The sequence below is a fragment of the Carlito syrichta genome, unplaced genomic scaffold, assembly GCF_000164805.1.
Source record: "Carlito syrichta isolate Samal-C Ts95f unplaced genomic scaffold, Tarsius_syrichta-2.0.1 Scaffold287509, whole genome shotgun sequence".
NCBI classification, from domain to species: domain Eukaryota; kingdom Metazoa; phylum Chordata; class Mammalia; order Primates; family Tarsiidae; genus Carlito; species Carlito syrichta.
The window spans coordinates 456,460-477,935 of record NW_007231605.1 but is presented as its reverse complement, the minus strand read 5'-3'; the positions used below and the strand labels follow the sequence as shown (position 1 = coordinate 477,935).

General features: G+C 36.2%; 1 protein-coding gene across 5 annotated transcripts in view; it reads left to right on the top strand.

The window, feature by feature from the left end:
• Positions 1-21,476, top strand: part of EIF4G3 (eukaryotic translation initiation factor 4 gamma 3) — a 181,505-nt gene that overhangs the window by 19,794 nt on the left and 140,235 nt on the right. For 3 of the 5 annotated variants that reach the window (XM_021709852.1, XM_021709851.1, XM_021709850.1), the window contains exons 6-7: positions 1,462-1,584; positions 18,426-18,534. In XM_021709852.1, coding sequence (XP_021565527.1) covers positions 1,462-1,584; positions 18,426-18,534 — 232 coding nt within the window. The remainder of the gene's footprint in view (positions 1-1,461; positions 1,585-18,425; positions 18,535-21,476) is intronic. The other 2 variants (XM_021709853.1, XM_021709854.1) reach the window with 2 other exon arrangements.

Genomic DNA, 21,476 nt, shown 5'->3' with positions numbered 1-21,476 from the left:
TTGCATAATAACAACTTTCATTATTCATTGAGCTAGATCTGCTACATGACAACATATGCTCCAGCTTTAGAACTGGGAGAGTTTAATATGCTAAGGTCTTACTCAGTGGGAGGAAGTTGAGCTCAGTTCTTACGTCCTGACTCTCCTTTAACACCAGTCCTAAGCAGTTCTTCATTCAAGTATGACCTGAGAGAAGAACAAAATAGAACATGAGAAAAGACAGCAAGAGAAACCTTTCCGGTGGAATAGATATATTTTAAGAAATAGAAAGCAGAGTTTAGAAAATGTGTTTTAGTTATTTCTAGCAAGTTACAGGGTCTTTGTCTATTAAGGCAGGCCCAAAAGAATTAGTACAGTAATAAAGAATTTCAATTGTAGAACATGTTGTAGAAAAGTGACTTGTGATCTCTTAATTCATCAGCACACACAAAATGGGTGATGCTTATAATTAAGAGAGCCTCCCACATTCACAAAGTAGTGACATAGCAATACTCTTGAGGTACTCTGACTTAATAAAAATTAATGAGGTTCAAAACTTTGGGACTTTATTATTAGAATCAACTTACTTTTGTGCATATCATAATAAACAGGACACATCATTGTATCATGACACTGTAGTCAAGAAGCTATGCTTTAGAAATGTTGAATAAGCAAGGTAGAAGTTGGACTTGGGTGACCTCTCAGAAGGCAGAAAATGAATAAAGGAGATAATGAAAATGGAAGATAGTAGAAATAGATGTTCCTGAAGAAGAAAGTAGAGTAAGTGAATTGAAGCTCTATTTAAAACTGCATTAAAAGCCGGGCTCGGTGGCTCAGCCTGTAATCCCGCGCCTTTGGGAGGCTGAGGTGAGTGGATTGCCTGAGCCCGCAGGTTCGAGACCCGCCTGGGCAGCGAGACCTCATCTCTACAATAAATCAAAAAATCAGCCGGGCGTGGTAGCGCATGCTGTAATTCCACTACTTGGAAGGCTGAGACGGAAGGATCACCAGAGCCCAGCAGGTCAAGGCTGCGGTGGCCGGGAGCATGCCACTGCACTCCAGTGTGGGCGATGAAGTAAGACTCCCAACTCAAAAAAGAAAAAACAAAAAAACTTTATTCTGCATAGTACCTTCCATATAGTGAAACTAATTTATGATCCTTATGTTAAGCGTTGTAAATAAAATCAGTTTCACAGGTCTCACAAAATAAGCAGAAATACTTTGTCTTTCTGACCTAGAAAGCCAGCGAACTAGGTTTCAGTTTAACTTGTTATTCTAATTAGTTTATGTCAGAACTAATGGCCTAAATATATTTGAATGGCCTCATTATGGCTCTGTGATTGAAATAAAGTCAAATATGTTGTGATTATCACCTTTGACATTTGACAAGTTTCCCAATTTGTACCTTTAACTCATCATATACCTATAAATCTGCTATGTAGACACTCATCTGTACATATGCTATTTTATTTAACCCTATAGATAAGAATTCGGGATCCAAACCAGGGAGGTAAAGACATAACTGAGGAGATTATGTCTGGAGGTGGTAGCAGAAATCCTACTCCACCTATAGGGAGGCCCACATCCACACCTACTCCTCCTCAGGTAAGACAGATGGAGCTAAGATGGATGATGGTGTGTATTTGTTCACTAACCTCTCCTGAACTCTTCTTTTTTCTATAGCCATTTTCTGTGCTTTCCATTTCCATCAGTTGTCTTACAGCCTCGAATATCTAACTAGTATTTTATCAGACATGTTGTTTCTCTTTGTCAATTATTATAAAGTCATATCTTGATTGGTAATATTTTCATTTATTGTGTTTACATTTGGAGCACAGCTACTGCCACTCTTCCTAATGAATGGTTTCATGATTCTAAAAGGAACTGCTTTCCTGTGGATACCTCATCATTAACTATTTCATGTTTTCACTTTGGAACCTTAGGAATTAAATGCTGCACACTTTATTAATGCAAAAATTAAAGTTGAGAATTTAAGTATTTTTACCCAACAGTGTTGCTTGAAATGATTGCCTGTGTTATTGAGAGCATATTAATTAGGATGTATAACAGATATACTTTCCATCTTTTAGAACTACACAGATGAGCTTCTTTTTTTATTTTTAATTTTAAATATGTGGGGTACAATTCAGGGTTAGGTATACAAATGTTCATTATGCAGGTACCCTTGTTGCTAAGGTAATAAGCTTTTTAAATGTAGACTCTTGTCTTTATTTATACTCATCCCTTGGTATCCAACCCTTGGATGCTCAAGTCTCTTGCATAAAATGACATAGTATTTGCATATAAACTACATACATCCTCCTGTATACTTTAAATCATCTCTAGTGCAGTGTAAATAGTCGTTATGCTATATTTTTTATTTATTATTTTTTGTTGTTATTTTCACATTTTTTCCCTCAAACTTTCGATCTGCAGTTTGTTGAATCTGTGAATGCAGAACCTGCAGATGCAAAAGGCTCACTGTATGTATGAGGGCACCTTTTTATTTCTGGTAAAGAATGTTGTTATCAGCCGGGCTCGGTGGCTCAGCCTGTAATCCCGCGCCTTTGGGAGGCTGAGGTGAGTGGATTGCCTGAGTCCGCGGGTTCGAGACCCGCCTGGGCAGCGAGACCTCATCTCTACAATAAATAAAAAAATCAGCCGTGCTTGGTAGCGCATGCCTGTAATTCTGGCTACTTGGAAGGCTGAGGCGGAAGGATCGCTGGAGCCCAGCAGGCGAGGCTTCGGTGGCCAGGAGCGGCCACTGCACTCCAGTCTGGGTGACAGAGTGAGACTCCAACTCAAAAACAAAAACAACAACAAAAAAAATGTAGTTATCATGGCCCCCTAAGGTTTTACTTTCTTGTTTTTTGAAATAAAGACATTCTAGGGGGACCTGGAGTTTAGTAGACTATAATAGAGATGGAAACGCCAAAAATTTTACAGGGTTTTTACCTCATTATCAGGTCACTTTAAATTTTGATGCATTCCAGCCTGGACAACATAGCAATATGTCATCTCTACAAAAAAAAAAAAAATTTAAAATTAGCCAGGTGTGGTGGCACATGCCTGTATTCTTGGCACCTGTCGTCCTAGTTACCAGGGAGGCCTGAGCCCAGGAGGTTGAGCTTGCAATGAACCATATCATGCCACTCCATTCCGGCCTGGGAAACAGAGTGAGACCACAACTCAAAAAATAAAAAAATAAAAATAAATAAACGTTGATAAATGATCAGCAACAAGTGATTTTCGGATCTTAAAAATTATCAGCCGGCTGTAGTCCCATGCTTTGGGAGACCAAGGTGAGTGAAATGCCTGAGCCCGCGGGTTTCAGACCCGCCTGGGCAACTTGGCGACACCTTATCTCTACAATAAATCAAACAACAACAACAACAAAAAATAAGCCGGGTGTGGTAGCGCATGCCTGTAGTTCCAGCTACTTGGAAGGCTGAGGGGGAAGGATCACCGGAGCCCAGCAGGTCGAGGCTGCGGTGGCCGGGAGCGGCCGCTGCACTCCAATCCGGGCGACTGAGTGAGACTCCAACTAAAAAAAAAAAAAAAAAAAATCAGCCAGGAACAGTGACTCATGCCTATAATACCAGCACTTTGGAAGACTGAAGCTAGAGGATTGCCTGAGCAGAGGGGTTCGAGACCAGCCTGGGAAACTTCATCTCTACAATAAATCAAGAATAATTAGCCAGAAATGGTGGTACATGCCTGTCATTCAGCTCCTTGGAAGGCTGAGGCAGAAGGCTCACATTCCAGCCTGGGTGACAGAGTGAGACTCTGACTCAAAAAAAAAAAAATCTACCCTGAAGCTAGTCATGATGGCACATGCCTGTAGTCTCAGCTACTTGGGAGTCTGAAATAGGAGAATCACTTGGGCCTGTAAGTTCTAGCCTAGTTTGGGCAACATAGCAAGACCCTGTCCCTTAAAAAAGTCTGAACTCAAAGCCCATGGTATGAAAGCAGATAAGAGGCACTAACGAATAGGAACTTTTTCTTTTTCCCTTTTATGGCTGGATGGTGAGGGAATTTCTCATAGCTCAGTTACAAACAAGGGTATGAATGATCATATATAATGGTAGACTGTTGACTTGATTTTAGTCATATTGGTAAAAAAAAAAAAAAGTTTTAAAAAATATTCTTAGAAAAACCATCCTGGGCAACATGACCAAGGAGGTAAAGTTCCTGGCACGCAGGAGGTCGTGGCTGCAGTGAGCCATAATCATGCCACTGCACTCCAGCCTGGGTGACAGAGTGAAACCCCAACTCAAAAAAACAAGACCAAAAAATGTTTTTAAACAGCTAAAATAGCTAGAAAATCCATGTATTTGAGAAAACCTAAAATTTAGACCTTTGTTGTCATGTGTTTTTACTTGGAAATGGTCTTTGGCCGACATTTATCTCAATCTTCCAGTGTCAGATAAGAATTTGTGCCCATTTAGATATGTGAGTTTAAGGTCATATTAATGATTGTTATAGAATTTTTCACCATCCCCCACCATTCTTCAAGGAACTTTCTTAATCTGGAATGATTAAGAAGGCATTATATTTAACATGTCTCTTCTCTAGAAGTGAGCATGGGTCAAGCAAAATTTTCCAATTGAAATAATCTACGTATGTGTTCTGTTAGGTAGGGATATAGTATACTAAAACTTTGAGATTCATTGATCAAGGCAGTCTAATTTTAATCATGAAATTTAAACATTAATTAAAATTGTTATTACTATTTTTACCCTGTCTCATTTATTTATTTAAAAAATGTTAGTGCATTATATTCTCCTTATTTAGAATCACCTTTTATCTTTTATCGCTTCATATATTTTGCAAAACTCTCCAGAATATCAGGCATAATCTTTTTCAAATGAAGATGTATTTTTGTGAATTATTTTTAAACTTATAATTGATACATAATAATTATACACATTGTAGGGTACAGTGTGATGGTACTTTGAATGCATGTATACATTGTGTAATGATCAAAGTAGAGTATTACCATAGCCATCACCTTAAACATTTATCAGTTCTTGTGATGACAATATTCAATATCTTCTGTTCCAGCTGTTTTGAAATAAGCAACATTGCTATTTGCCAAAGTCACCCTAATGTAATTTTTTATTCTTCCTGTCTAACTTTGTACATGTTGACCAACGTCTTCCGGTCTCCTTTTCCTTCCTCTCCTCCCCAGCTTATGATCACCACTATTCTACTTTCTACTCCCTTGAAACCAACTTTTTTAGATTCCACATATGAGTGAAATCATGTGGCATTGGTCTTTCTATGCTTGGTTTATTTCACCTAAAATAATATTCTCTAGATTGATCCATGTTGCCACAAATTGCAGAAGTTCATTCTGTTTTATAGCTGAATAGCATTATATTGTCTATTCATTCCACTTTTTAAAATCTACTCATCCCTTAATGGTCTCTTAGTTTGGTTTCATATCTTGCCTATTATAAATAGTGCTGCAATAAGCATGAAAGTGGCATCTGTCTCTGACATACTGATTTTATTTGGCTGTATACCCAGTAATGGGATTGATGGATCATATGGTAGTCCAGCATTTGTTGTCTTTTTGATAATAGACATTTAACTGAGGTGAGGTGATGCCTCATTGTGATTTTAATTTGCATTTCCATGATTAGTGACTATGAGTATTTTATCATACTTCTGTTGGCCATTTATATGTCTTCTTGGAGAAATGTCTATTCCAATTTTTGTCCATTTTATAATCAGATTTTTTTTTTTGCTATTGTGCTGAGTTACTTATGTATTCTGAATATTTACTCACTGTTAGATGCATGGTTTGCAAATACCTTCTCCCACTCTGTAGATTTTCTCTTTGCTTTATTGATTGTTTCCTTAGCTGTTTTTATTTTGATGTAATATAATTCATCTGTTTTTGCTTTTGCTATCTGTGCTTTGAGGTCTTATTAAAAAATATTTGCCTAGACCCTGAAGCATAAAATGTTATTACTGTTAGTCAGATAGTTAATAGCTCTTGTTGGTTTGTGTTTAATTCTCAACTTGTATACTTCTTTTTGCATTCAAATTCCCTGTCCTGTATTCATTCCTGTGTATGTTGTTTTCTTTATTGTTCCAAGCTTGGTCACACCCTCTCTTGGTGTCCTTAGCCTCAGAAATCACTGTAGGGTGTGTTTTTCTTTAATCTTCTAAGCTTGCTCCCACTCTCTCTTACTTCCTTAGCCACAGAAATCCTTTTGCTCTTTATCTTTCCCCTGAGACTGTGGGCCTGAACATATGTATATATGTCTCTGTAATCATATATATGTCTCTGTAATTATAATTGAATAATTGAACATATACTTTTCAGCTAATAGAGGCTGTCAGTCAATAATTATAATGTTGGTAGTTCTTTTTTGAGAAGTATAATGTCTATGAAGCGTAAGTTTATTTTACTTTAGTGATTTGAATTTAAGTCCAAATGTATGAAATTTATGAAATGAACAGTTAGCTTTTTAACAGAGGCATAAATGCTAGGTATATTTCTTTTTTCTCTTAAGAAAATCAGCACAAGCATGATGATGACAACTGACATTTGACCGCATTTTCTGGAAATCATAGAAAGTTGTGCCCATAGAGAGTGGGAGAGGGTGTCCTTAGTTTTAAAAGGGACATTATTGTTGCTACCTGATTGTTACAGTATGTAAAAATGTTAGCCAAGTATTTCATGAGAAACTAGAAATACTTAGTTTTCTAGGGAAAAAAGCTGCAAATTTTAAATATTGGCAACGAATTAATCCATTTTTCATTATCAAATAAAATAGCACTATACCAACCAAAGAAGGCTCATTAGATATAACCTCAGGACTACTAGTTTGCAATTTTGGCACAGATAAATTTTGAGCCACATTCTGGTTAGAAGACTGCAGGTGGGACAGCCCTCTGTCTCTAAAGACTAAAGAGTAAATAGTATAGTGCTTTTGTCCTTATGGAATACCTGCTTTGAGCTAGACACAACTGCATGTTCTGTGCTTAGCAAAGTGTTTCCCTATCACTGACATATTCTCAGTCTCTTTAAGGGGAGGCAAAGAACCAGTCACTAAGATTCTACTGGTCCTCCTATGTAGTGTATACAGAGTCATGAAGGCACAGAGGTGACCAAGTGGGGCAGAATTGTAACACAGATAAGAGATACTCCTTAATGGTGATACAAGTGAGATAGTACAGGGGAGAGGTTTAAAACTTAGTCTTGGAATCAGACATACCAAGTTTCAAGTGTCAGTTTTACTATACTTAGTTTTGTAACTTTAACCAGATTACTTTCTCCCAGAGCATTTGTTTCCACATTTAAAAAGAAAACCCATCACAGAGAATTATGAGGATTATTGAGATAAAATGCATAAAATTCCATAAGCTAGGGCCTGGTTCTTAATGGGCATTTGATAAATGTTATGTTTCTAGCATTACAACTATTATTATTGCAAGATGCACAGCAGTGATGCCATTTGATCTGAGTTCCAAGATCAGTATTCACAAAATGTAAAGAGAGAGATCCGTATTCCAGGGAGAGGGACAATATGTGCAAAAGTGGGAAGTAGGAAGAAGGGGGAGGCTATTATTGTCATTTTTTAGATGAGAAATTAGTAAGACATTTGAAAGAGAGGAAGGCAATTGGAGAGATGTTCAGCAATTAGTTACTAACTAGATAAAGATTATAAAAAGGGTGACCATATAATGTATCAACTAAGTTAGGGGAGTTTTGGAAATGAATGGTGGTGCTGTTCATTGTTACCTGGCTGACACAACAGGCATACATCAGTACTGTCCTTGTAAATGGGAATATAAGGATCCCTAAGATGTAAGGGTTAGAAAAGAGTCAAGGATGACTCTTTAAGTTTAAATATCTGTATTTATAGCAAAGCATACCATTGAGTATACATAGGGGAGTTTGAAGATGGGGTAAAAACTGTGATTTTGGCAAACAGTCAAGCTGTTGTGATTTTGTTTGAATTAGGTCTTACGGTTTCTCTGTCAAAAGTAGGCATAAAACAAGATAGCCACCCACTCCCTAAGAAATCCCTGACCAGGGGAACATTAGATTTGGGTTTGTAGGTCACATGAGACACAATGAGGAAGTGAAACCAAAATACTTGAAACATTTACTACTGGCAGGTGGTTTGAAGGCAGCAGGGAGCTCAACCTGTAGATGGGGAGAAAAGAAAGAGAACCTGTGGAGCTATGCCTTTCTTAAGGTTGATGTTCTTATCCTTAGACTTGCCCATAGGAATTGTGGATTTGCTAGTTTGAAGAAAACACTCTTGAAGTTTAAACTTATTTATGTGACTCTGGTATGAACCATTAGGTTCTATCATGGTCAGGAACTGTGGAATGTATTGAGTTTTGAGTCAGTGAGAAGAGGACAAGGGGCCTATATCACAAGCAGGCTATACAGGAAGGGGTCATTTCAACTAGACCAAAGGTGAAAGGGTGCACTTGGGTTTCAATTAACTCATGTCAAGCCTATAAGTGAATGCTGAGGCAGCAACTGTATTAAGCAAATTTATGACTAAAGCTAAAAGTTATTTGAGAGGCTGGGCTCAGAGACTCAGCCTGTAATCCCATGCTTTGGGAGGCCGAGGTGAATGGATTGCCTGAGCCCGCAGGTTCGAGACCCGCCTGGGAAACTTGGCGAGACCTTATCTCTATAATAAATCAAAAAATTAGCCGGATGTGGTAGCGCGCGCATGTAGTTCCAGCTACTTGAAAGGCTGAGCGAAAGGATCGCTGGAGCCCAGCAGGTCGAGGCTGCGGTGGCCAGGCGCATGCTACTGCACTCCAGTCTGGGCAACAGAGTGGGACTTCAACTCAAAAAAAAAAGTTATTTGAGAGATACTGCATTGGATTTATGTAAGGAGAATGGAGAGGAGAAACAGGTTTTTGCTGCTATTGTTTTTCCCCTAATGAGAATCAGATAGAATTTGAAGCTGTCCTTCATAAGTTTTAAAATTTTCTATGAGATAACTCCTGGAGATTTTCTATCTTACCTATTCCAAAAATATGCATATGTATATACATGTGTCCATACAGACAATCATAGTATATGGATGTAGGTGCTTGAACAGACACCGAGCACTAGCACACTTGCTGGTTTCCACTCTGTCACATAGATTTATGACCCGCAGTCAGAACATTAAGCCCTTTAAATCCTTGTTTTTTCTTATTTAAAATAAGGAATTGTACTAAATAATCTCAGAGTTCCTTTTTGGTTCGTAAACATTAAAGTGGGAAAGAAGGAAATTTTATTATTCTTTCAGCTTCAAGTATCTCAATTATTGATGATGACAAATCACAAGGAACATTTCCTGTATTAAGAATTGTGTTCACTGCTTAATAGTCTTTATGGGACTCTGTAGGGTAAAAAGGAATACATGATGCTGTGTAGGCATGGCTTCCAAAACTGTCTGCTTCCAAAGGCATGCGTGGTGTATCAGAATCACTTAATCTTTTTTTATGAGTGAAATCCCTTTCTTCCTTTCTTTGCCTTTTTTCTTTTTCTTCTGGTTTTAAAATTACTGTTATAATGAAGCAGCTATAACATGGAGAGAGTCTTGTGCTACATGGTGTGGGGGCAGAGGAAAGGTTGGAAATGACTGATATCTTTGGGAAGATGTAGCCTCTCTTGTCATTTGGGAAAATTACCAAAGTCAGCAGGTTATTCTCTCTTTTATAGAGTTGCTTATAAAGTTGTTACCTGGATACCTTAAATTTTGTGAACCTTTGAAAATTACAACTGATCCTTGAACAACATGGGTTTAAACTGCATGGGTCCATTTATATGTGAATTTTTTTCATTTAATATATGGGAAAACTTTTTGGAGATTTTGACAATTTGAAAAAGCTCCCAAATGAACCACATAGCCTAGAAATACTGAAAAAAGTAATAAAAATTTAGATATGTCATGAATGCATAAATTATATGTAGATACTAGTGTATTTTTTCATTTAGTACCAAAAAGTATACATGTTTATTATAAATTAAAATTTATCAAAACATAGACATGTAAATACTTGCAGACCATAATGGCACAGTTCTCAGTTGAGAAAAATGCACACAAATGTAAATATGCAGCATTAAGTTATAAATGCATAAAGTGAATTGTAGTATATACTGTACTCTTGTAGTTTCATAGCCACCTCCTATTGCCAGTGATCTCAAGTGTTGCAAGCATCTGCTTAATATACCAGGTGATGCTGATTATCTGCATGTGAGCAGTTCATTGCTCCAGTAAATTGTGAATCACAGTAAAAAGTGATCTCTTAGGGTTCTTGAGTATTTTTTCATTGTGTTTAGTGCATTACTACCATAAATCTTGATTAATACCTTGGAACCCATATAACAAGTCCATATGTGATGCTATCAGTGCTCCCAAGAGGCAGAGAAAAATCAGTGACATTATAAGAAAAAGGTGAATTGCTTAATTGATATGTACCTTAGATTGAGATCTGCAGCTATGGTTGCCCACCATTTCATACAGATAATTCATCTTATAAACAGATGATATAAACTTACAACATTGATAAATACAGTATCATACTGTAAATGTATTTTCCCTTCCTTAAGATATTTTAAATATCATTTTCTTTCCTCTAGCTTACCTTATTGGAAGATTGCAGTGTGTAATGCGTATTATATATGTATTAAATATAATATTCCATGCAAAATACGTTTGTTTACAGTAAGTAGTTACAGTCCTGCATTAAGAATTTAAAGGAGAAACCTAATATAATTTAAACAAGTCTAATCTTTCAAAATTGTATTTTGTTATCTCAGTCATAGGCCCTGATGAATGAATACCATTTTCTTGAAGTGTATAGGTATGGTTTTGTTTCAGTGGTTAACTACAGTAAAGATTGTTATTAAATTAAGTCACTTCAGTCTTTATCTTTAACAAAATAACTTATCATTAGTCATCGTTCTTGACTTAAAAATGATACTTTTCAGTAATATGTAAAGCCTTGTAGACGTTAAGTAGATATAGGCTGGGGTGGATGTTCTCAGAGTCGTTAAATGAGGTGTCATGATGAACAGAGACCCTTGCTTGTACAGCTGTTTCATGGTTTAAAATGAATTTGTACACAGTATCTGTTTGAAAGAAGAAATATGACCTGTGGTAGATCACTAAGGTAACTATAGTTTACAGTAATTCATTGTGCATTTCAAATTAACTAGAAGAGAAGAATTCAAATGCTTCTTGCATATGGTAAAGACAAATATTTGTGGTAGTGGATATCCCAAGTATATAAATTTGACCTTTACAAATTATGTGACTATTAAAGCTTCACATGTATCTTATTTTTTATGTATTTATCTGTGATTTTAAGATTTTTTGTTCACTGGTTGTGTGTGTATAAGTTATCTATATTTTGTACATATTCCTTTTGGGTAATGGTTTTTGTCTAACATTTATAAGAACTTTTTACAGGTTAAAGAAATCTTTTAACAAACATTTTTTCCTCTTTGATGATTGTGTTTGCTAAACATCCTGTCTTACAGAATTTTAAAAATTTTATATTCATAAATTTCTGTCTTTTCCTAAATATTTTATGATTTGAGATTTGTACTTTGAAAACTTTTCTCATCAAAGATACTAAAACTGTTCACAAATACTGTCTTTTAGTACTTACATTGTTTGGTTATTTTACCTTTGTATCTGTTTGATACAGAATTTATTTTGATATATACAATGAGCTTCAGATAGTTCCAAATGGCCTGTTTCTTATTTAATGTTATTTATTGAATAGTTTGTCTTTGCTTCCTTTTTTTGAGATGTTCTTTTAACCATTAACTGAATTATTGTATATGCCTTATAGGTGAATATATCTTAAGACTTCTATTCCATTTATTTGTCTTAATATCATTACTGTACTATCTTAAGTATTATAACTTATAATACATTTGAATATGTTTGGGTGAGAATTCTATCCACATTCTTGCTTTGTAGAGTTTTTGTTGTTGTTCCATTTCTCCCCTTCCCCATAAGAACTTTAAAATTATTTTGAGTCCTCTAGACTACACTAAAGCTTTTATCTTGAGTGTCAGTTTCCCCTCTTCATTCCTGATACCTTGGCAACCTTTCCTTGCCTTCAAGGAAGGTGTTCTTTCTATTGCAGAATTATTGTCCAGGTCAATGTTTAAAGAAAAAAAAAAAAACCAACCTTAATGCTGTCAACCACAGCTTACATCTTTAGTATACAGTCTTCTATTATTGTTTCACTACCTTTGGCATCACACATTTAGGTCACCTGTTGGTTTCTAAAGAAATTTGAAGCCGGGCTTGGTGACTCAGCCTGTAATCCCACACCTTGGGAGGCTGAGGTGAGTGGATTGCCTGAGCCCACAGGTTCGAGACCCGCCTGGGCAGTGAGACCTCATCTCTACAATAAATAAAAAATTAGCCGGGTGTGGTAGCGTGTGCCTGTAGTTCCAGCTACTTGGAAGGCTGAGGCGAAAGGATCGCCAGAGACCAGCAGGTCGAGGCTGCGGTGGCCGGGAGCGGCCACTGCACTCCAATCTGAGCGATAGAGTGAGACGCCAACTCAAAAAAAAAAAAAAGAAATTTGAGTTTGGGACCCCTTTCTTATAAGCTATTTCTTTAGGTGTTTGATGTATTCCCTTAGTTTATCTTTTGTAAATTATACTGCAGTCTACTCCAGGTTGCTCAGGTGCTAAACCTAAGAGTCATCTTTAAATCCTCTTTATCTCACCCTCCACAACCATTACCTCAGCAGGTTCTATTTGACTCATTCTCACCACCTTCACTGCTGTTGCTGTAGTGGACCCACTTGGATCTCTCCCCTCGACAACAAGAACTTACTCACTTCCCTGCATGTGTTTGCCCCTCCTCTCTCTGTTCCTGAGACAACTGCCAGAGTGAGTGATCTTTTACAACATAAATCATATCACATCTCTTCCCCACTAAAAATTATCTAGAGTCTCTCCACTCTTGACTAAAACATACCAAAGTCCATCTCCACAGGGAGTTTTGTAGGCCCTTCTTAGATCATGTATCACCTGGTTTCTGGCTGCTCCCTTCTCTTGCCCCTCCTTCCTTCTGCATTGTATTGCACCGTTGCTGCTCTCCTGTCTATGTTTCGTCTTTCCAAGTGGGCTTCTGCCCTTGGGCTTTTGCTGTTACTGTTCCCTTCATCTGGAATGCTCTTCCACGTTCCACGTCTGGCTCTTTCTTCTTTCAGGTGTTTCTGCTAATAGTACTTCCTCAGGAAAGCCATCTCTGACAGCTCTGGAATAATACCTCCATACCCGTACTCTCTGACCTTTAGCATACTTTAACGTTATTCACATTTCAATATAAAATATATTCATACTTTATTCATAAAGTCTACCTGACATCATATGCCTATTTTCTGGTTTATTGTCTGCCTCGAGCACTAGAACATTCGCTCTACAGATTTAAACAAACAGCACTGTACTCCTAGTTCAATGTATGGTGCTTGGTAAGATAGTCAATAAATACTTGCTATCATCAGTTTAATGTGTGTGAATGGCTTTTTATGGACGGGATAAGATTTTTGTTTCAGAGTCACCAAGAAATAGATCAATGGATGAAGATATTTAAATGAAGTTATAATGACTACAGTTTTCCAAACCTGAAATGGGCTTTACCATTGGAAATATTGAGTTCATGTCACTCAAGATTTTTAAACAGAACTGGTAGTTTATTGGGGGAAATAAATAAATAATTAAATAACTGATCGATGTGGTTGATGCTTTTTCTAGCCTTTATGTCCTGTGTTCTGGCATCGGAGTTTAGGGTATTTGTTGCATTATTGGTATAATCATTATTTATTGTTGTTCATTGCCTCTGTATTAAAGGAAGTACTCATTATATCATTTTATGTATCATTATATTATGAGTAACAACTCTTTGGAGCTTCAGGCTACATACACAATTTTCTCCTTCATCTCTACACTAAGGTGTCTCACAATCACTTCAGACTCAAAACTTGAGTTGGTGGTCTTCCTCTCCCTCACCCCTTGACCCCCAAAGCCTGATGTCTTCTCAATGTCTGTCTGATGTCTATCTCAGTGACTGGCACACATCTCAGAAACCTAATTTGTTTTTTTCTTTTACCCCCTCATGAATCAAATCATGCCAGTTTATCTCCTACATTTAAGTAAAATTTAGTCACTTCTCTTCATTATTACCACCAAAATATTTTTCATGGACTACCTTAGCAACCTTATAAATTGGGTCTTTATGACTGTTCTTCCCTCCTTGCAGTCGGAATTATTTGTAAAATAATTCTGGAATCTGATTTTCTCATGCTGCTGCTTCAACCTTGTCCCTTGGTGTGGAGATAAAGACCAAAATCTTTGGTGTGTCCTGTAAGGCCATGTCTGGTCTGATCCCTGCCTGCCTCATTTCATACCAAATTCTCCAGGTCTTTTTGTGTTCCTCTTCTCACACATGCTGGTGGATCACAGAACTTTCTTCTTTTTGGAGATTTCATGCATTCTGTTCCTTCTGTTTGAAATGGTTTTTCTACATTTCTTCATACATGCCTACATTTGCACTGATTCTTTCAAACTTAGCCTCTGAATGTTCCTTCTGTTAAAAAAAATCTTCACACACATAATAATATCAGAACCCTAGAATATGTTATCTCTATACCTTCGCTACCCCAAAATAGCATTTATTGCTGTTTTAATCAAATGATTAATTTTGTGGTTTATTCCATGATATCTGTCTCCTTTGATTGACTATAAGATCTGTGAAGCAAGAACTTTGTATGTCATCAGGGGATTCTCAGTGTTTTGTACATGGTAAACATAAGGAAACACACGCATACCTACACATGCATGTTTTTAGTGAGTGACTGTGGGAGATTCCCTACTTACAAAAGGAGCTTGTTTTGGTCCTTTTTCCTGACATCAGATATTTTATTATTTTACTTCTTGGTCTTCATAATGCTTCTCAATGGACACTATATTTGTTTCTCCCCAGGATTTATATACATTAAATACATGAGGTATTTATACAAGGATTTTTTTTTTTTTTTTTAAAAGAGACATCCTCACACTGTCACCCAGCCTGGAGAGGAGTAGTACCATCATAGGTCACTGTAACCCTGAACTTCTGGTTTAAAGCGATCCTCCCACCTCAGCCTCCCAAGTAGTTGGGCCTATAGACACGTCACCTCACGTGGCTAATTTTTAAAATTTTTGTAGAGATGGGATCTTGCTATGTTGTACAGGCTGGTCTCAAACTTCTGGCCCCCAGCAGGCCTCCTGCCTTGGCCTCCCAAAGTGCTGGGATTGTAGGCATGAGCCACCATGTCCAGCCTACAAAAATTATTTTGAAGTCATTGTATGAGTCTTTTGCAAATGTATTATACCTGAAATATAATTTTCATGTGTCAAGAAATACTGTCCTTTCTGGACTTTTTCCCCAACCATTTAAAAATATAAAACTTATCATCTTGTGGGCAATACAAAAACATGTATGTGCTCCTGGGCCATACTTGTTGACCTTTTTCCATAACTACCTCTGTACTGAAGCATCTTGTCATGTACATGATTAAAATAGGAGGCAAAAGACAGTGACTCCTCTCTGGGCAGTAATAATGTGAGCTGTGTCAAGAAAAGGTAATTTTAAGTTGTGCATAGAAGTAGTATTTAAGGACAGTTCTAGATGTTGTTGCTTGTTTTATTTAATAGGTAAACATTCCATTCTTAAGTAGTGAATTCCTCTACTATTTTGTCCCAAGTCTACCATTATTCCTTGAGGTCAGTACTTTAAATTCAATATATAAATCTTCAATACAGTACATTCTAAAGGATAACTTATTAAAAATATTTCTTTGATACTATCAGGAATCTATTATCTTGCCATCCTTCGAACTTCCTTGTCACTCTAGTTGAAAAGTGAGAAACATTTGTTTTTTCAAAATCAAGCAGCATCTTGATTTTGAAACATTTATGAGAGACAGAACAATTTATATAAATTATTAGTTGTTGTGATAATGTGGGAAGAGTTGCTAAATAGACCCTGACATTTTAACGCTTGACTTCCTTAGCATCTTTATTGAGATATTTTATATTTTACTAGTGATTGCCCAAAATTATAAATTTTCATTCCCACCAATTGTGAATGTGACTGATGTGCAATGGTTTTGAGTTTCCTTAAGTATATTCTTAATAGTGTAGTTTAATTTCCATATATATGTGATATTTTATGTCACAATATTGTGTGTCTATTTTTCTGATTTATTACTTAGATTAGTTTATGATTATTTATGGGTTTGGAAAGATAAGAAACTCCTGTGTAATAGACTATAGTTGAATCACTTCATTGGAAGATAATAGATGAAATGAGAGTCTAAATTATAGATTGAGAAGATTTTTCTAAGTTAAAATTCATCCAGAACAAGATTAACATACTGAGCTATATGTTAATATGTTATCATTTTCTTAGTACTGTCAGAGGCTTATAGATTGCCAAGGCTGAAGGAGAATATAGGATCTTGAGTACCTTTTCATTTTACAGCTGTGGAAACTGGGAAGTACTTTTGACATTTTGTGGATATATAACAATGTACTGGGAATACTTGCATTTGGCCCTTTAACCAACATGTTATCTCACTCCTTTCTCATGATTCTTTTACATAGATTCTCCCGAGGGCTTTGTTAATTTTAAAATGTCTGTGTAGCATCTCTTTTATATGATTGAAGATATTTTAGGCTGAAAAATATTCAAATATATACATACCAGTAGCCTTTCACTGTCTTGAACATCTTACCTTAGAGCTATGGATGTCATTTTGGTGACCTACTTTTAGCAATTGCCCGCTTATTTTTTGTTATTAATTTCCCAAGACAGTTGGAGTAGTTAATACTTTTTTTTTCCTTTCAGGTAAATTACACAATTTACAAATCTTATTTTCCTGGGAAATGTGGATAATTGCTTAATAAATGCTAAATAACTTGGAGTGTTTCCTTTGTTTTCATCCTATAGAATTAAACAGTCTTTTAATTTTAGTTATGAAGCTTTCTATTGAATTTCACTAGTACGGTTTTTTTCCCACTGAAACTAAGGTGTTAGAGTAATTATGGTAGTGCCATTTTAAAATTTTTCCCTGATTCAAAGTGAAAACAGTAACTCTCTTCATTTTTTATATGTGAAAATATAGTTTTGGTAGTCTTCATTTAGAAGTAATTGTAGACTATGAGCACTTTCATGGTCTAATGTATAGGTGAAATGATAGCATTTCCCCCATTTTTTATCGATTATCCTGTATAATCCTTATATAGTCAAATATGAATTTCATGTTATACATTCTGAAAAGAATTGTTACTTAAATGGTATATATCATCATTAATTATATATGTCCACTTGATTTTATATTTCCACTTTAAGTGAGACTTTCTGATTCGGAAATTTTAAGATTAATTCTCACTTTTAAGAGGCTCTATGTATCCACACTCACCCACATCTTAATCTCCCTCCCCTACTCCCCAGAATAAAACAACTGAAAAGCAGAATTGTGTAGGGAACACTATTCTGATAGCACTAATAGAATGCAATGTAGGATATTATAACCACTGAAAAATTGACCTTAGATCTCCGAGGAGAGACACTGCTTTGTTTTGTGACTTTTGTGTAACCCTCAAATCCAGAGGCAATGTGATGTAGAATGAGTGTTCTTGTCCTTTCTTGTATAATTCTGTTCCCTCTAAGTTAAACAATGACTGCATTTTTCTCAGTCTACCCTGCTTGGATTTTTGATGGGCATTTTTCATTATAATACAGTACTTGAGTAAAAATTAGATTTCCTCATTGCTATGAAAATCCAGATCTTTTACTGATTCTGAAAATATTTTAAGGTGAAACTACATTTAGATACTTTGCAAGTTGCATGGGGTTCCCCTGTATGGTTATATAGAAAATAACAAGAATCACCTTTCAGTATTGTTTTCTTGAATCAGTGACAGGTTTTCAATCCCACCATATTTTGTTTGTCTTACTTTTGTCCATTGAACTACTTTGCTAGGTAGTTTCTAAGTGAAGTTGACCGAATCCTTTTCATCTTTGAGAGGGTGTTAGATTATTTTTCAGATGTGACATCTATTGATAGGTTGAAAAGTCAGCTTGCCCTTAGAAGGAACACTGGAGAATGAATTGTACTAATGATTGTTGTGCTGTCTTCTCTTCTGTCGTTAATAGTAATCATCTCTTTTCCTTCCCCTTTTCCTGCTGCCTCTTTCCTTATCTTCCTTGTCTTTTCATGTACTTTTTGAATTTATTAAATTGGCCTATATAATTTTTCCTTGCTTTGTATTTTTTTAATTTTGTGATCTCCTGTGCCCCACTCTGTCTTTCCCACTTGCTTGGGTTCCATGTTGCTAGTTTTTATGTTCGCACGCTCATTATCACCCTTTTTTGTACTTCAAATCCCAGCAGCTGCCCAGCCAGGTCCCCGAGCACAGCCCTGTGGTTTATGGGACTGTGGAGAGCGCTCATCTTGCTGCCAGCACCCCTGTCACTGCAGCTAGCGACCAGAAGCAAGGTTTGTGTATGACTGTTTTCTTCCCTCTTATCTTTAGTCTCTTTTTGATTAATTACATTGCCCTCAGCATTCAAGAGTAAGAGTAAAGCATCTGAGAATTATTTAGACACTCACTTTAAACAAAACTTTGAAGTGGAAAATCAGCACCTCTAGGAAACTAAAGTAGGGATGTTTGGTAAAAATTTTTGTTACATTTTATTAATTCCTCTCTGTCAATATCTATGTATAGGTGATAGCTTAGCTGCCTTAAACTGTGTTTTAACAAGGAAGACGGGAATAAATCAGCATGTATCGCTTTACAAGAACAACACAGTTTAATTTATATATTCAACTTGTTCCTAAGCATCTTGCTATTTTTAAAAAAGATAAAATGTTTCTTCCAACCAAATTGGACTTCTGTAACTACAGTTGGAAGTAGCACTGAGTTCAGATCCTACCTCCATCTTGCACTCACAAGCTATTTGATCTTGATTGAGTCATTTACCCTGTGTCTCAATTTTTCACTCATAGAATGGAATGAAGACCTACCTCACAGGGTTGTTGTGGGGACATGCCTACCACACGAAAGATGCTTGATAAATTATAGCCATTAATATCAATGTAAGAATCGTACACTCAGGTTTCTACTCCTGTTGATTGTGAACATGAAGTACTAAGTGTTCGTTGAAATAAATACAATGCCTGTTTGAGTATAAATAGAAATCTTAAGGGAAATCTCATGCCGCATAGTAGGATATAGTCTTTCTTTCCTGCCTGCTTGGATTGTCACTTGATCTTAGTTAAAATTGAGAGATAAATCTCAGTAACATAGGAGGAAATAAGACATGTTGATCTTACTTTATGTTTCTGACGTTTTTCTAAGAATGACTGGAAATTATGTGTGTTATTCACTCTCTTGAGTTATTCATTCCTCCTAATCCCTTATTATAGCTCTATTGTTAGTATGTATACTTTCTAAAAAATTATTCTTAGAAATGACTCATAAAGTGGAGTTATTTAATATTAAAGGTTTTTGGCTATAAACTTTATGGAAGATGTTCTTCTGATATATGATTTCACTGATTTTTACATCATACAAAGATGATAATATAGTGTTTTTTATATAGAAAGTTCATTTAAGATAGTTTTAAATCAGAATGTAGATAATGATCTCTAACCTGGCATGCTTCTAACTGTTGCACTTTCAAATACTTTTTTAAGCAATGTTCAGAATTAAAGAGGGACTTATGCATGCTTTAAGCTAAAAAAATATTTTTTTTGAGTCAGAATTTTTCCTCTGTCACTTAGGCTGTAGTGCAAGTGGCATGATTACGGCTCACTGCAGCCTGGACCTTCTTGGCTCAGGTGATTCTTCCACCTCAGCCTCCCAAGTAGCAGGGACTACAGGTGTGCACCACCACACTCAAATAATTTTTTTTGTAGAGACGAGGTTTTGCTTTGTTGCCTAGGTTGATCTTGAATTCCTGGGATCAGGCAGTCCTCTTGCCTTGGCCTCCCAAAGTGCTGGGATTGCAGGCACGAGCCACCATGCCCAGCCGGTTTTTTACGTATTAATAGCCATTTATCTTGCAGAAGTACAGTTTGCAGGTATTGTGGAAAACCACTCTCTATCCTCAATGATAAACAGTTTTGAGTTGAAATTCAGAATATTTCTAATCTTGATAAAGAATAATTTTCAGGGTATTTCCTTCAAAATTAAATTCACTACACTTTTGCAAATGTATAATCCTTTAAAATATATAGTCTGTGTAGCTGTGCCAAGATATTAAAAAATTCATCACATACTTTGATGATTTTAGTTCTGTCCTTTCTAAAGACAGTATTATTGCTTTTGTAGTTACTTTATGAAAAAGAATGCTAAGTTTATTAATATATGTATTTTTGAGTCAGTCTCACCCTTCCGCCTATGCTAAAGTATGGTGGCACACTCATGGCTACCACAACCATTACCTGCTGGGCTCAGGACATCCTTCGACCTCAGCCATCCAAGTTGCTGGAACTACAGGCATGCACCATCACACCTGGCTATGCTTTTGATGTATTTTAGAGAGGAAGTCTTGCCAATTTGCCCAGGTTGATCTTGAACCCCTGGACTTAGGAAATCCACTTGTCTCTGCCTCCTAAAGTGCTGGAATTACAGGAATGAGCCACTGAGCCCAGCGGAAAAAGAATGCTAAAATTTTCAAATTATGATATCCCTGCCAGATTTTTTAGAGAGGGAAATCTGACTTCTGGGTTTTCTCTCAGTTTTTTTTTTTCTTAGTGGAAATTTGAATAACAAAATGAACATTTCGAACTGATATATAGTGTAGATAAGAGTGAATTGGAATGTGTTTCAGTTTACCTTGATGAAGCAAAAACGTAAATACATTTCATAGAGCTTTTGATTAACTGTATTTCCTTCCTTTTAGTACTAATTAGCCGCCAGAAAACTCAGTAACTATTCCCTCCCTTCCTTCCTCTTCCTCGCCTTCTTTATTTTAGGGCTAGTTGAACAATGGCTATTTTCTTATTCCACCCATAACCTGCCCACATATAAAATAGTTTTCTGAATAGTTTTTTTTTTTTTTTAATTGCCTGACATGGTGGTTCATGCCTATAATCCCAGCACTTTGGGAGGCTGAGATGGTAGGATTGTTTGAGCCCAGGAGTTCGAGACCAGCCTGAGCAACATATGAGACCCTGTCTTTATTTATTCAAGTTAAAAAAAAAAAAAGAAAAAAACAAATTTTTTTCAAGTGTAATTCAGTTGACATTAGAAACAGCTCGCCATTTTTTAGAAAATGTTTGTTTTTCTTTATACTTCAGACTTATTTTATTTCCTTAACTGTAGCTTCATTATGAAATTAAAGTAGTATACAAAAATGGACTATTTTCAAAGAATGCTGTTACCACAGAAACAGTAGTCTCTACATTCTATAGTCTCATTGGATTTTCTCATT